The 16717-nt window shown below is 44.8% G+C and overlaps 1 protein-coding gene across 6 annotated transcripts in view; it reads right to left on the bottom strand.

Moving 5' to 3' along the window:
- RSPH9 (radial spoke head component 9) overlaps window positions 1-16365 on the bottom strand; it is a 90355-nt gene extending 73990 nt beyond the window's left edge. The window contains exons 1-5 of one of the 6 annotated variants that reach the window (XM_083830372.1): window positions 16048-16357; window positions 15751-15913; window positions 14313-14442; window positions 13570-13716; window positions 226-342 (exon numbers count right to left, since the gene is read on the bottom strand). In XM_083830372.1, coding sequence (XP_083686498.1) covers window positions 227-342; window positions 13570-13716; window positions 14313-14442; window positions 15751-15913; window positions 16048-16274 — 783 coding nt within the window. In that variant the 5' untranslated portion in view covers window positions 16275-16357 and the 3' untranslated portion in view covers window position 226. Of the gene's footprint in view, window positions 1-225; window positions 343-13569; window positions 13717-14312; window positions 14443-15750; window positions 15914-16047 lie in introns of those variants that run through there. The other 5 variants (XM_083830369.1, XM_083830370.1, XM_083830373.1 and 2 more) reach the window with 5 other exon arrangements.
- Between the last annotated feature and the right edge of the window lie 352 nt (window positions 16366-16717).

The raw sequence follows: 16717 nt of genomic DNA, 5'->3' as shown, positions 1-16717 counted from the left end.
ATCAATCTCTGTAGAGTATGCATCAACAGTTAACTCTACTGATCAAAGGAGCTTCCCATACACTTTCAGACCTGGCAGAAATGGACAGATGTAACTGAAGACTTTTATGCTAGATCTCTGAGGGTTGTGATGGGCAACAGCTTCATTTTCCTACCGTCAGTCCAAGCTGCAAACTCGCTACGGGCTCAAACATGTCATTTCATAAATGCAAGACCTTTGAGGAATATTATGTTATTATACTTCCCAGCTCTTCTCTGATCCTTGACTCTGCATCTACTTCTATGCAAATGGGAACAATAAAGTTTTGCTGATGCTGCGTAAGAGTACTTGTGAAACAAGGACCTGAACAAAACAAGCAGGGCACTTAAGGGCAATCTCAGCTGGACCATCACAACATACGTAGGTTTGAGAACAGGACGAATTATAAGTAACTGCCTGAAACCCTAATGCCATCTTCACTCAGGTCCTGTTTTCAGCCATGACAGTGACCAGTCATAGAACTACTATTTACTGTGCAGAACCAAAGGGCAGCAGCAGCGCCATCTTTCATCATTTACTAACCAAATCACTGGGAAGATTTCTCTAATCATCTTTGATAGCTGAATTCATTCAGTATACTTTTCCAGACTGCACTCCTGCAATGCACAAAACCCATTCAGAAACTGCATTTGATATACAATGCTGGTGTCTGCCTTCTAAGAAGACATCACAATCAAGTTCTGGAACTTGCCTGCTTACTTTGGTCTTTTTTGTTAAAGGTTAATTGGAGTCCAGTATCTCAGTACTGATTTTTTCCATACCTTACCATGTTAGCTACATTCAAGGAAACAAAGTTAGTATTTGAATTTAAGAGACATGGAGTTGTTCTCCTTGAAAGATCCAAGACAACTGCATCGTCTTCCATCACAGCTCAAATCTCACAATCTTCAAACAACATGATGTTTTTTTCAGCCCCACCTTTCTTGCAGGAACTCTAAATAACGTCATAAATCACTCAAACTATTTTAATCAGTAGCAAATGAACAGCATAAAATAATAGCTTAAAATGAACGTTTCTTCTTTCTCCTTCAAGAGAAAGCTTTAGAAATGCATTTAATAAAGCAATATAAAAAGGGATCAGGAGAATTATGAAAATTAGTTGCTGCGTTTATATTTTTTAATAAATAAACTTCCCTTTATTATAAATGGTTCTCAGAGTAAAATCACTGCATGGGTAGGTGTGGGTCTGTATTAATACAAAAATATTGAAGCAGGATGCAGGGTTCAAATCCCTTCTAACACTGGCTCATCATTACCCCTGTGCTCATCATTACCCCTCTGTCAGGCGAGGTGTCTCTTAATGTGTGACTGGGAAGCTCAGAACATCAGTCTGTAAGGTACACCGAGAATCCTGAATAGAAGTAGTCAGGAAAACACACACACACACACACATATATTATTTTTTGCATTGGAGGGAATACAACTCTAACTAGGAGATGGCAAGTAAGAACTAGCTTTCCTAGAGTTAAACACTGCTTTTAAGTTGCACCTGAGCATGAGGTGCAGCCTGTATTGTCCCTAAATCAAGCAGCAGTTAACTCGCTCATCATGCAACACTTGATGAGGTGCAGGGAAATGGAGGTCATAACTCTCACGCTAGAGATTTTTCATGGCAACACTGCTGTGGTAAGGTTTCTGTTCTTCAAAATACATATTTTTAAACGAGCAAGATAGTTCTTAAGCTGCACCCAGCAAACCTAAGGAAGCCAAGCACTGCCTGTTACTGCTCCAGAAGGGAAGGGAGGGAGCTGCTGTGTGGGAGGAAAGAGCATGGGAAAAATATCCGCTGGATGAAGATCTGGAGCTTCCTATTCCCCCTTCGGAGCAGGCTGCAGCCTCCACCCCTCCAAACCCAGGCAGGAATTCTGAGGAGTTCCTTACAACTTTCCAAACAAGAAAGCACTTTGAAGATCCTGATGCTCACCCAGTGTTAAACCGCTGCCTTTTTTATGGCCCTTCAACAGCTGCCAGGACACCAGGGCTGAATTTCAAAAGTCAACCTCCTTCTCAGCTTCTTCTTCCTTTGCAGTCGCCAATAGAAATCCCTGTCTCATCCCCTGCGTCTGTCTCGGCTATGGGCTGAATCTTGTAATTCAGAGAGTGCATGAAACATTAGCTTTTAAACAAAAGCCTTTTAAGAGGGCTGTTTGCAGGAGAAGTTTCCTGCCTTAACTGGTCCACTTTCAGTATGACCTCTCATAACATTGCTGCTTTGGAGGTGATTCAGCAATGCCTAATTTCAGAGCAAGCTTGAGAAGAAACAGCTTTAAAAGCTAGACAGCCTGACACAGAGACTCCATGTCGCAAAAGCTCACACAGGGTCATAAAAGTGGCATTATCAATTCCTCTTCAAAGAAGGAAACGCCTCAAGGGAAAAGCAGCTACGCCGTGGTTGCACTTACCAATAACACAATATGCTGCTGCACGAGCAGGTTGTAATGTGTCTTTCTGCAGTCAATCCAGAGTGAGAGTAAAGTACTGAGTTACAGGACAAATATTAACACCTAGAGAAGGCGAACATAACCATTTCCCTTTGCAAAAGCAGCTGCTGCTTGGCTGTGTGACCCCAGGCACTTAGTTCTGACAGCGCTCCACTACACCCGTGGGATTTAACTTCCGTTTCCCTCCAACAGAAAATCCTACGCTGGGGAGAGCTTCCTACTTCTAACTCACTGTCTGTAGGGAACAAAGACCAATTGCAAAGCAGAGCAGCTGTAAGGAAAGGTCACTATGCTCTGGCTCTCAACAAATTTCACCACACAGACGTTTCACACACAGCCTAACAGCCATAAGTACACATCCAAACACTATGTGGGGCTCAAACTCCTTCATGCCACTTACTGGCTGCAAACTAAATTTCTTTCACTTGCTTGACACACCACCTGCACCCCATATGTTAACACTGCTGTCAATATTTCCAATTCCCCATGTAACTATTTAATAACAATTAAATAGAAACACAGACTGGTTGCAGGTTCACTACTATTTTAAAAAGCCACCAGAGCCAGGAAAGTGGAGCTTACAAACAGTCAGATGCTGCCAGGAGGCTCCTGCATGGTCCTAATGCCTGCCACATCTTTGACACACAAATAAAACCATGCCCAAAGCTCAAAGTAAACCAGTCCTACTTCAGAGGCTTCCTGCTTACAAGGAAGATTCCGGGGTTGCAGCTTTGTCGCACATTCACAATATTCAGGTGAAATTCAGGCCATACCTAGACATCTGACATCAGTGCTCTTTAATTCAGTTGAAGCAGCCTCTGCCCTCAAACCTTTATTCCCGCCTTCATCACTCCTCCATCATAAAGACTGCAAAAGTGTTTTATTTACTGCTCAGTGAACGAGGTCAGGGAAATGATCTGGTTGAAAAATAGTCTAGTCAAAAATAAAGTTATTTTTCCAGCTGGAATCTGGCTGCACAGCCAGCAATGTTGATACAAAAGAAGGGACAATACACAGACATAAATGAGCAGCAGAGGATGGGAAGCACTGAAAGAGCTAGCACAGGAATAACGCACATCTAATTACAGCCTCCCTTTTAGCCCAGTTACGTTGCCCGTTATTCCTAAATCCACGTGATAATTAGAATAGCACTAGAATCCTTTCTCCCACCAGCTAATTTTTTATTTTTTTGTCGTTGCTGTTTTGTTATGAAAGAGATGCAGTCTTGGCACAGAAAGCATCCAGAACAAGGATTTGGAATGGTGCTGTGCACTAGAGGAAACAAGACAATATACAATCAAAACTTCTAAGTAGCGGGAAAAACTAATTCAAATCCCTTCTGTTTGGATAATGACAACAAAAATATGGACCATTGTATCTTGGGTCCTCGGTAGTAAATTTAGAAATCTCTCAGAGCAGCAAAACACCCTCCTTCCAAAGCACAGGTTTATGCTGGATCCCGTCACACTCCATATTTCTTGTTCAGCTGGTCGCTGTGGAAACGTTTTTGGAGCGTGCCAGGAGTCACGTAGCATCTACCTGGGGAGCCCCTGCATTAATCCGTCACCTTCGTGGACTTCTGTGAGCCCATTGGTTAGAAGGAAGAAAAAGAAGGAGTCTCTCGCTCCTCCCCGCTCTGAATGAAAGACGCTTCCTCTAAATCTTGCTACAGGATTTCAGGCTCAATTCAGCTTCTTTGGGGCTTTTGTCACCAAACAAATGTGATGTCTTTGAAAGAAAGATTAACAGTTTGATGAAAGGATGCAATGGACAGCTTTGTTCTAGCCATCTTCCCCCTAGAGCTTTCGGTCACTGTCACTTTCTTACCCGAGGGAGAATATCTGTCTGACTCTCAGAGGAGATTATGGCCACCTTGTAAGATTTTGCCTCTCCTGATAACAAAGCACTGGTCACTTTGAGGAGGTGATAATGATGAACAGGGGCTGGATTACGAGCAAAGAACCTCACATTGATCTCTGAATTCTGAGAGAGCACAAAGCAGTCAGTGCTGGGATTCAAAACCCACTGAATGCTTAGAGCACATCCAATTCACTCTCCTGCAGGAGGGGCAAGGCTACGAACGCTGTCAGTCCCCAAGGTGTACTTCTCACCTCCTCATCAAGTTAGCATGACTAGTTAAAAGGACTTAGGATGAAGAACAGATGGCACGGCACAGATCATGAACACTGGATGTTTTCATACTAGGCTAGATACAAATTCTGGCCCAAATTACCTGAAGAGTTTACCAGTTGCGGAGAATACTGTCACTCAGAGCATGCCCACACAGCCCAGTACAGCTGTGGTGATATTAAACCTAATTCCAAACACTAAAGATGGCTAAGCATCTTCTAGTACCTGGAATAGCCTGGAAACCTATGCACACCACAACTGCTGTACAAATATACCCATAGATCAACTGTCCCTGGACCTTTTCCCTCTACGCACAGCCACACACCCCTTCAGCACGCAGAATTTTAATCCATGCAGTATTTGTGTACAGCAAAACCAGACAATGCCTGTTAACTCCCTCTCTGCAAAAGTTCTACAGCGAAAGGAGCAGCAAACAGCAGAGGAAAGCCATGTGCAAAGAGCTGGCACCAACGCCAGCTGCTGCACAGGCAGGAACCGCCGCTCCTTACGTGGGGTCCCTTCAGAAATAGATCGCTCCGAGCAAAAGCTGACCTGCTTAGGGCTCATTCTGACTTCCAGTAACAGACAGACTGCCCTGGGATTTCCTCTTCGAGTAATTTTTCATCATTCCCTAGAAAAAGGGTTTAGTTCAAGGCTGACACTGATAAAACTACAATTTCTGGTTCCGAGGCTATACCAGCATTTCCCCATCAGTTCAGCAAGAAGTTCATCTCCATTTCACATCCAGTGAACCAGGAACTGAAATAGAAACAGGGTGGGCAATGTTTTCCTTTACTGAGGAGGAACAAATCTTAAATACAATCCCTGGAAAGCTGCTGTGAAGACTGTGCTTCTGTCCTCATTATTTCACTGCAGCAGTCAGGAGGGTGAAAGATCCCACCACAACTCTGTTGATGGGCAGCCCTGATCCAGTATAAACTCACCCAAGGCCTCTGACTAAACAAGACCCCTGAGGTGATATAGACCTAGGACCCAAAAGTAGTGAATGCACTCTTTTATTACCCACAGACACAAAGCCAAAGGAAAACAGACTCCCTTCCAGAAATCAAGGCAGATCATGGACAGCCAGTCAAAAGTTGGCTCTCCAGCTGGCTCTGGAGTCCTCCTGCTGTGCTGCCACAGAGGAGGTTTCAGTCCGACACTGAACTCCTAAGCTAGCAGCACCACACCTGTAGGAGGGACAGTATCTTGTATTGTTCCCAGGGAACTTTCTTGGGCCACTCTGAGAGTGGCCTCTAAAGGCCTCTGAAAGCTAACCTCTAAAGCCTCTGGCCTCTAAAGGCTCCCTAGTCCAACATCACGAGCAACAATGAAGAGTGTCTCTACCTTTGAAGGAGGCAGGAAACATGCTTATGTGTTTGCATACGTCCATTGCATGCCTCTGGTCACTAAGGATGCTGAAAAAGCTTTTTAAAAGTCCAGTGACCATTCCAGAAATTGTCTAAGCCTCGAAGGGACTGGATCTCTTCCTCTCCTTACCTACTGTTCAGGATTTCAATACACCACACACAGCCTGGGAACCCAGGCTTTACCTTCTCCTCAATCTGATCTTGGTGCTTTTCTTTCTCATTTTACTTTTCTGTAGTTTCCTTTTCTGTGCTCAACGCTGACAATGCTGGCACCATAGTGCACTCTGCTGGAAGGCAGCAGCTACAGCCACGCTAGAATTATTTCTAGGGATAGCTAACTTCAGTTTTAACAGAGAAACTCAGGTACCAGATAAAAACAAAACAAACAAACAAACAAAAAAACTAATAACCCACTAAGCCAACTGTTCGGTTCAATTCCCACATCCGAAAGCCACCAGCTGTTCTGATCCACAGACATCTGTTGTACTCCCCCTGTGCCACCGTGCTATAAAGCTTGGTTGCTGAAACCACTTGTTTAAATGTCAGGTAACTCCAAGGGATACCATTGCTCAGTTTCACAGATTCACTGAGTCTAAGGATTACCTCTCCTAAACAGGAATGAGGATAGCTATGAGCCACAAGAGGTATTTTGGTTTACATTTTGGCTACCTCTTTTTTTTTTTCCTTGCTAACATGCAGCACTGCCCTCTCATTCATTATGGGTCTTTTAGTTTGGATTTCAGTGAGACAGCTTAAAAAGCCTTGTCCCCGTGTGGCTCTTGGCAGGCTAAGAAGTAAAGTGCTCTTGCTCTCAGCTTTCACAGAGCTGGGGAGGTGCTGCTTATTGTTAAGCAATGAAAGGGGAGGGCTCAGGTCACATCTGTGAAATGTTAGCGGAGAAGGGAGGCTGGGTGAAAGTAGGTGGCCAGCACAGCATAGCACTTCGCTGGATTTTGCAAGGCCACTGGGGAGATAGGCAGCCATTTGTCTTAGAGCCCTGATAACAGCCCGACTTGCTCTCTGCTGCCTAGCTGGGGTTGTAAATACCTCTGCAGACACAGACTCTTCGAATGGCTGGAGACTGGAGGCTGATAGGGGATTAATCGCCTTGGGGGGGGGGGGGGAGCAGTCCGAAAGGGAGTTAATTAGCTGCGTTAATGCATGGAGATAAAGCAGGTTCATGTCTCCTGGCCCCCTTCCTCCCAGCACCTGGGCTTTTGGGGCAGCCGAGATGAGGCTACCAAAATGGCCCTTGAGAGTGGCCAAAGGAAACTCTCTCTCTAGCTTAAAAATGCAACCTCTCCATCTTCAAGGCCCCATTAAGCACAAGGTTTTGCAAAACTGATAAAGAGTGTGCTAATGAAGCTCAGAGGACAGGAGGTTAGCGTTCTAACCCAGGCTACTGTTCAGGAAGTTTAAAGAAAGGCTAGTGCCCACAGTCAAGGAAATAGCCACAAACCCCTGTCTGTAACGCTGTATAAGGAACGCTCCCAAAACACTGCACTTTTGGGTGACGAGATAAAATAATCTTCTGTCTAGACAGTTCTGCGCCTCCTCTAACTGAATCTTGACGCAGCATGTGGACATGGCTCACCATTATCCCCCCTCTGTATACCCATTTAGATCAATGCTATAAAATCTCTCCTTGTGTTAGTCAGCAACTGCATCTAAGGAAATCTCAGCTCTTCGGATCACACTCCATGATGAAGAGTGATAAGTCAGGAGTCTCTTCAATGCTCTTTTAAGCCCTTATGTGTTATAGCTCAGGAAGTAAAGCCAGCTGTATTGAGAGTCCTGCGCTTGGAGTCACTGTCTCAGGAACCCGCTGTCACCTTTGTGTCATCGTCACGGGCAATGAAGAAGCCAAACATCATCATCCTAGCTGTCACCAAATTTACCAAGGTGTACCAGGAAGTCATCTGTTCTGGACTCTTACATACCACTGGCTATTAAATTGAACTCAATTACTCACGTCTAGGACTCGCAGTTTGTGCTTCCATTTGGCTAGGACACATCCCCCAGAATGACATCCAGCATGACGCTAAGATACCAAGGAATGCACTCACCCATTGCCCTTGCTAGCAGGTAATCATTTCACTCTTAAGATTTCTACCTGATTTTTCCTTTCGGTTTTTCCAGCTATAATTTCCAGCTGCTGGTTCCTGTTATGGTTTTCTCTGCTATACTAAATAGACCTTCAGTACCCAATACTTAAACTCCATGGAGTATTTACACAGCGTAATACAGTCATTCTCGTGTTCTTTTCTGCAAGATAAACAGATTGAACTGTTTATGTCTCTCACCAGCCCTTGAATCATTCTGTGGCTCTTTTCTGCAACTTCTCTAGTTTTGCAATGTGCAGTAATACAGCCCTGATCGCACCAGTAGTATAGCAAAAGTAAAGTCACCTCCCAGTTCCTATTTGCTACGCCCTTGTTTATACATCTACAGATCATATTAGCCTTTTTAAGTCTCAACATCAGACTGAGAGCTTGTGTTTAGTGGGTTGTGCCTGGATTTCCTCTCAGAGCCACAGCTTCCAGAATACAGTTCTCAGTCTTGCTCATGCTCCCTGTTCTTGTATACTTGATTTTGCACTTACACCAAAACGTACTTTATTTAAGTAAGCCTGGTTTACCAGATCTCTGTAGGTGTCGCCTTTGTCATTATCTGTCTCTCCACCAATCCTGCATTTCTACATAATTTATAAATACACTGAAGAATATCAGCGCTGGCACCAGTCCCAGCTGAAACCCCTTCTGACCCCTTCCAGGAACACACCCATTCAGTGATTTCTGAATCACAACTACTAATCAAGATTAGTTTAGGGGAGTATCTCTGCAATGCTGGGATTTATTAAAGGTTAGCATCATAAGTATGCCACAAGTCTTCTGAGATAATGCACTCAGGAGCAACTTACTGGCTCTGCCATTTTCATTTTTTGGCCCACAGTAAAGGTTGTCTAATCCTTCTCTCACTTAGCTCACTTAGTCTGAAAACCGCCTGAAAGAGTATTTTATTGTCTTCATTTGATGCAAGTCCATATTCTTATTTTCGTTCCAAATACAAACCAGAAAAAAAAATCTTGAGCATTTCTGTCCTTCCACGTTCTTATTTTACCATCGCCATTTAGTGACAGATTCCAATACCCTTACTATGCTTTCTTTTCCTGTCAATATACCTGAAAAATTCCTTCTTACAGTTGTCAAACAAGCCAGCAATGGATTACCCCAGGTTATTCTGTCTTCCTTTGTCATTTTTTATTCATTATAAATTTCAATTTATGTTGATCATTAATTGTACCCGACTTTCTGCATTTCCTTTTATATTGATTTTTAATTCTGATTCTTGCTCTTATGACATCAACAAACTGCGGTAGGCTTTGAGCCAAAAGTTGCTGTTTCTTGACTGGGAGCCATGACTTTTGACTAAACTCTTCTCATGGAAATCCTGTTTCTACTCATATCTTTTCCTATCTACAATTTTCTTTCCCTTTGCCTCTGACAAACTTCCCCTTCTGCATCGGTTTTTAACAGCGCCCTGTTGGTGTCCCTTATCTCCATATCAAAGTGATCTGAGTCAGTAATCTGTAACAAACCTTCAAAGTCAACTTATTGCTTTTCTGAAGTGTAGTTTGAAAGTGCCTAAGAACTGAATTCTCCATCTACTGTTTTAGTTCTTCCCAAGCTTTCCATTCTACACTAGTACCCTAGGCTTTCTCCCATCCTTTTCCTTCATCCTTGCAGAATGTAGCACTGCCTAAACTGGTACTATGGTCACAGTAAAATCATCCTTCCCTCTCCATTTTCACTTTCCCCGTCGTGTCAGTGCGTGACAAGTGACTATTGTTTCATATCTACACAACATTAGGTCAAGTGAAAACACTATAGGCATGCTAGGAATTACTGCTATTTGCTTTGCTGTTTTATTATCTACAAGCACATGTAAAACTGCCACAACTCTAGTTCCTGAAGTGTTATTGCCCATGGTGCCGAACTCCATGCAACAGAAAGGACGACACTGGCAATCTGCCAGCAGCTCAAAGGCTACATCTAATTGTGCATAAATTTGAGCAGATTGTCTGCTTAGACTAGAGCAAACAAGCTTATCTTTAATGCAGACATATGGCCAGCAAAACCTACAGATCCCAGCACGCAACGTTTTGGCCAGCTGGCCATTTGGATCAGAAAGAAGCATTGCATGATCTGATACTGCGGTGACAAGAAGATCAGTATCACAACGCATCCATGTTCAAAAATCATGAGTCAAGCCACTCAAATTCATGAGTTTTGCTCAGAGCTGGAGATCTTACAGGGGGTAAGCAAACTGAATTTGTTTATGAGACGGTAGTGTTCACATTCTCCCACTTTTCTCTCCAATCATTAAAAAAAAAATGTTGTTGTGTTTTGTTTTTTTATAAAAAGTCACACAATCACTTGCCTCTGGGAGCTGAGATCCCAAGAAAAAGCAGACAGACTCACAGTGTGATCAGGGGAGGAGCACCAACATATTCTGAACTCTTGAAGTATACAGATAACCACAAAGACAGACACACAAGCAGAATCTGGAACCTGCAATCACCACAGATATCACTGGTAAAGATAAGGGTGGCAGACAGTTTTGTTATAAAACTCCAGGTGTTGTAGTCTTGCACTAAACTCTCTGCATTTACCATTGCATCCTTTATTCAACCTGGTTTTAGCTTCCTTTCTTCCCACCTCTCAGCTGTCAAATAAAATCTCTCTGCCTCCAGCTTTCCATTCTGTAAGACACCTCTGTTCTCCTATAATGACATGCCACTTTCTGACAGTTACCCTCTTGATAACCATCACAGATGCTCGGTCTCCAGTTAATAAAGAAAACTATTCCAACAGAGTTGTTACATTTAGGCAGGAGAAAAAAAAAAAAAAAAAAAAGCAGCCTTTCCTCCCTCAGTCCTGTTCTTTAGGTCTTTTAAGATACTAGGGAAATTCTAGCCAATTCTGGCTGTGAGCATCACTGAGATGTTGCTCACCCACTGGTCCACTTTTTATTTATTTGCTGAGGGCAAAAACAATTCTCTGCTTCAGTCACAATCTATTCTGAATATAATAGGTTTGGAAATTCCTGCTTCGGCTCTGATAAAAACTGTTCAAGAAAGGAGCTAGCCAGGAAAGACAGGAAAAGCTTCAGGTCAAAATGTGGGGATTTGCCAGAACTGTGAACAACATGTAAAGAAATAGAAAAAGCATTGTCTGCTCTCAATCAGGACTAACATGTACTGGCAGAGTTGAAAGAAAGTGATCCAAGAACCAGAGTTCAAAAGCTTTGCAACCAAGAATAGGAGACTTCGGCAGAGCCACGCTGATAAAATCAGCGCAAAGTTTGTGTCTGTCCCCTCTTCCTTTTTTTTTCCCACATTTTCCCAAGCAACCAGTACGTTAGACAACCTGAACACTTGCTAAAGAGGTGGGTTGATCTTTCTTTAATGTCAGAGCTCCTATCTGCATGTGATAGAGTGCAATTAGAGAGGGTGCATGCTTTGCTGATCCTTTAATCAGTTCCTGTCTTACTTCCTTAGCCTGACAAGCTCATCTCATCAATCCCCAGGTTCAGTCCAAGAAAGAGCAGGACAATATAGCCACAGCTGCACAGGCACCATGATGAATCTTCTACTCTTCCATTAAGAAGCACTCAGCTACACTTGAACTCAGGTAGTCTTTAATAGGTAACTTTTTTGAGGAGACTGAGAACTGCATTAAGAGCAACAGCCTCCTGGAAAGAGGGCAAAGGTTCACGCTTATACAAACCTCAGGTTGCCACAGGAAGACAAACATGATGGTGACCTGTCTGAGTCCCACTTCCTACCTGCCACTGGGTAAAATAGAGCTACAAGTCACATTTGATTTAAAGACTTCCACAAAACCTCCACCTTCGTGTCTAATATACAGCACAACCTGCCAGTTGCCTGAACCCTTGAACTAGATGGGAAACTGCAGGACGGGGTCTCTAATCTTTAGAAACTGCCGTTCCCCGTCACACTGAAGCTGGCTAAAACCACAAAACTCACAAAACTAAACTCACAAAACTCACAAAACTAAACTCACAAAACTAAACTCACAAAACTAAACTCACAAAACTAAACTCACAAAACTAAAGACTCTCCCTATCAGGAACCCTAGAAAAAGAGAGGGGAAAAAAAAAATCTAAGTAGCAGCAATGCCTTAACTGCCATACAAAATTGCAACTAAGATTTTCTTAGGAAACATCTAGGAGCTAACCCCACTTGCAATATTCCTTTTTGAGTCTAAATGAGCAATTCAATGAGCCAGTGTACGTAAAAACACGCAGTGTGTCCAGACTACATTTCTGAAAAATGACTGCAGCAAGGATACTACCAGTAAGTTGGACAGTTTTGATTTTAGTGCTGTTTATGCTCTGAAGAGTCAAGAATTTTCAGAATTCAGGACAGAGCTCACTAGTTTCATTCTCCATTCCCTTTTGGCAGAGGAAAGATTGGGCAAATATATATATATATTCCAGTTCTTACAGCCAATTCTATCTGGCACAGGACAGCTACTATCCGATCCTCCTACTCCAGAACAGAAATAAAATAGCAAACGTAAAGTCTGATTGTGACTCAAAAATTTTTCTAGACAGCAGGATGTGGAAATGTTTGGCCCAACCCAAAAACGCACTGTATCAGCAAAAAGCAGTGTTTTTTAGAAAAAAAAAAAAAAAAAAGTCATTCCCAGTTTACAGACGTAAAGCAGTTCTGTAGAATTCTATGTACTTCAAAATGTAGCACAGTAACGAGGAATGCAGCTGCAGACCAGGTGGTAGATATAATGATTTACTCTCTCTGAATGAGAAACTAAATCCCTGTTCAAAGCTCCAGAAGCAAAACAGCAACATAAATCCAAACTGGTAACATCTCTTTAGAGAAATACCTCACCAGAGGAATCCCTGGATGAGGTTCAATGTATTTATATTTAACAGTTGCCCAGAAGAACAGTAGAGATGTGAACTGAAGATACATTCCAGTATGCACATCATCCTTTCTCCTTCTGCAGTGTATAATCCTGCTAGAGGAAAGATTATTCCATACTACAGTATTTCTAACACAGTTTATCAAAATAAAGATTCAACACAGCCTCTCAAGGATATCAGCTTAGTGTTAATGAGAGCCCATTTAGGCAAAGAAAAGCAATACTGGGTGGGATGGAAGGTGTGAAATACTTCAAACCATGTAACTCCGCCAATGACAGGGAATTTATCTCCCCCTATAGGGTCACCAGCTGTCACAGGCTTTACAGAAGTCAGGAGGGAATACAGCACTGAGGCCGAGAGGGGGGAAGTGGTGTTGTGGTCAGGAGACCTTTTGTAAGGATGCAACAGCCCTGGTACACTTACCATTTTAAGTGTTTATAATTGCTTAAAAAAAAATGAATTAAGTACAACGTTTAGTAAAGAATAATGTTTATAGGTTAGCAGGGGGTTCCCCTAAGCATACCAACTCCACTGTAACCCATGCCTTGTCTCCTCAGCATTTTCCAGGCTATGCAGACTGCCTTCCCTTTCATTGCATCTCTTGACTCTGCTGTTTTTACCTTGTGGGATATCATGCTCCAGAGAGTCCAGAAAGTCAGTGGATGGGTCCCAGTTAGCCTTTTCCAGCAGGGTTTTATTCTTCAGATTAACAGGCTCCGTAAAATGGAAATAGGAACTTAGTTTTTTTGCCTCCGTCAAAGAAAGACCTGCAAACAGCCATTCCTGACCATTAATACAGTGAGTTGGGCTAATGTACATAGTATCACAGACAGTTATGTTCTTTCTCTAGTGCCTACAGGACAGAATCACAGTCTTTCTCCAGTGGACTCCACGGAAGTCCACAGACTTGCCACAAGTGGGTGGCAGTACTCCCCGATGCATTGTGGACCATGCTAACTGCAGTCCCAGATATGCAGTGGGCACTGAGGCAGGACCAACTCTCTGCCCATTTGGTTACATACTATATGCAGATGATGAATTCACTGCAGCTGTAATGGCTAAACACTGGCATAAACCACACACAGACAAATGAAACTACAGGTTTAATGACTCAGAGGTTCTCCTCCCATCTCCCAGAGTTGAATCTGCAGAGTTGCACCTGAACATTAGTGATTATATTCACAGCTCTGTGGTGTGAATCAGAATGGCAGGAGTGGCACTGGATTGTCTCCTCCCTGTTCATCTTACCCAGGTCAAAAATACACCTGAAATCAAAGCATCAGCTGGAGAGAGAAAGTCATCTTCATTTACTGCCTTTATGATCAAAGTACAGTTGATTCTGATAAAGACAATGAGAATTTACCTTCAAAGTTTCTGTTTTCATGCACAGACCCAAGAGGAGTCTTCACAAACGCACCTCGGGGGATGATACCAACTGCTCTGTCTATCTGGTCTATCGTAGCTATGAGGCGGTCCTCCTCCTTGATCACAGGCTTTTAAAAAAGAGGCAAATTTTAAAGGCAGGGCTTTGCTTCTTGTTGTTTCTGAAAATAAACTCAGTGTGACAATAGAAACCACAACCAACTCGTCTTGGTGCCCAGTGGCTATCCAAAGATGATCACAAATCAGCCGTTCTTCTCATAAGATATGACAGGAAACATGGCTAGGAGCAGAGAGTCTAGATGCCCAAGAGAATTACCTGTCCCTCCCTTCATTCAACCATTTCCTCCCTCTCAATTAAGCTACTTGTGACTATTCAGTTAGAAAGAGTGATACCTGCAGTTCCTGCCTAGAGCTTCAGACGCTGCAGTGAGGATCTGTACCAATTGCACATAATAAAACATGAAGGAGAAATGATATTTCTGAGCCATATCTAAGTCCAGGAATAATTGAAGTAAGAGTTCAATCAAGAAGCTGTTGCTACACAATGACAGAGAACAGGAAGGCGGGTATATTCCACCTGCTGTGAACAGGGAGATTCTTGAAGGCATGCATTTTGGAAGGAGCATTACCTATGCCTAATACTCCAAGAACTAGAGAACAAACCACAGAAACAGCCTTTCTAAACAGATGTAAAATAGGAGATATGGAGTCCTACTTGTCTCCCATTCTTGCTTCCATAACTTTTCAGGCATCAGTCAGTGGTGTCCAGGTAAAAGTGTGCTGGTTCTGAAGAAAGAAGTGCCCCCAGGTGGGAAGTTTTGCCTGGAGCAGCTGGGACACATGCCAATTATCAGAACTATTATGAATATTCCAATTATACGAGGACAGGCTGAGGGAGTTGGGGTTGTTCAGCCCGGCGAAGGGAAGGCTCCAGGGAGACCTTACAGCGGCCTTCCAGTACCTAAAGGGGGCCTACAGGAAAGCTGGGGAGGGACTCTTTGTCAGGGACTGTAGTGATAGGACAAGGGATAAGGGCTTTAATCTAAAAGAGGGCAGATTTAAATTGGATGTTTGAGTAGAATACTTGGATAGAAATTCTTTATACAGAGGGTGGTGAGGCACTGGCACAGGCTGCCCAGAGAAGCTGTGGATGCCCCATCCCTGGAGGTGTTCAAGGCCAGGCTGGATGGGGCTTTGGGCAACCTGGTCTGGTGGGAGGTGTCCCTGCCCATGGCAGGGGGGTGGAACCAGGTGATCTTTAAGGGCCCTTCCAACCCAAACCATTCTGTGATTAAACGACTAGGAACCAGGCTGTTCCTGTGACCCGTCAGCTGCCCATTACAAACAAGGCAAAGTCTATTCGGTGTGAGGGGTACAACCGTAGCGAAACGAGTTTGAAAGTGTTTTGTTGTATTTACCTCCTTACCGTCTTCAAGCAACCTTTCGGCATCTTCCGCGTTTACCTCGGCGTACTCGTACTGGAAAGACGGATCCCCCTGGAAACGGCCCTTCAGCTTCTCAGCCTGCGCCTCCACCTCCTTGGTCAGCGGCGTCAGCAGGCTCCACTCCACACAGTCCAAGCTGTCGGCGACAACGGGGCTTGGCGCTCTCATCCCTCGGGGCGCTCTCCAGAGCCCTGAGCCCCCCTCTTCCCCCCACACCGTTTGTTGGGGTGGGGACGCCCGTCCCGCTCCCTCTCCCCGTCCCCCGGGCACCTGTAGAGGCGGCTGCGGGGCGCGGCGCGGTCTGTCCCCAGCCCCTGGGCGATGTAGTAGGCGCCGCGCACGCCCCGGACGCAGCCCCAGAACCAGACCGCCTCGAAGCGGTAGTCGCGCCGCAGCAGCGGCAGCGAAGCCCCCAGCGCCGCCCGCTTCTCCGGGCTCAGCCCCGCGCCGCCGCCGGCCGCCAGCTCCAGCGCGGCGGGCAGCCCCGCCGCCTCCATGGCCGCCGCGTCGCCGTCGCCGGGCAACCGGCGCTCGGGCCGCCCGCCGCGCCGCCGTGCCGCCGGGGGAACGGCCCCGAACGGGCGGCAATGGCGGCGCCTCGGCAACGGCTGCCATGGCAACGGCGCGGCGGCCCCGGGAGGAAAATGGCGGCCGGCCCCGCTGGGCTGAGGGAGGGCGTCGCACGGGCAGGGCTGGGTGTGTCAGGCCCGTGTAACCCTAACCCGTTAACTGAGCCCCGGGGGCGCTGGCAAGCAGCGTGTTAAGCTTGCGGTCAGGGGCGGGCGTCCCTCGGTGTTCCTCAGAGGGCTAAAGCCAAAGGTGTCCCTAAAAATCTGCAGGACACCTTGGCTGGGATACCACCAACAGCTCCATTTTCCTCATGTCTTACACAGCCAGCAGCAAAAATTACCTCAGAATCCCACTGCACGGTGTCATTTTA

Source organism: Anser anser (genome assembly GCF_964211835.1).
Source record: "Anser anser genome assembly, chromosome: 3".
NCBI classification, from domain to species: Eukaryota; Metazoa; Chordata; class Aves; order Anseriformes; family Anatidae; genus Anser; species Anser anser.
The sequence above is the reverse complement of the archived record's forward strand: the minus strand, read 5'-3'. Positions and strand labels throughout refer to the sequence as shown.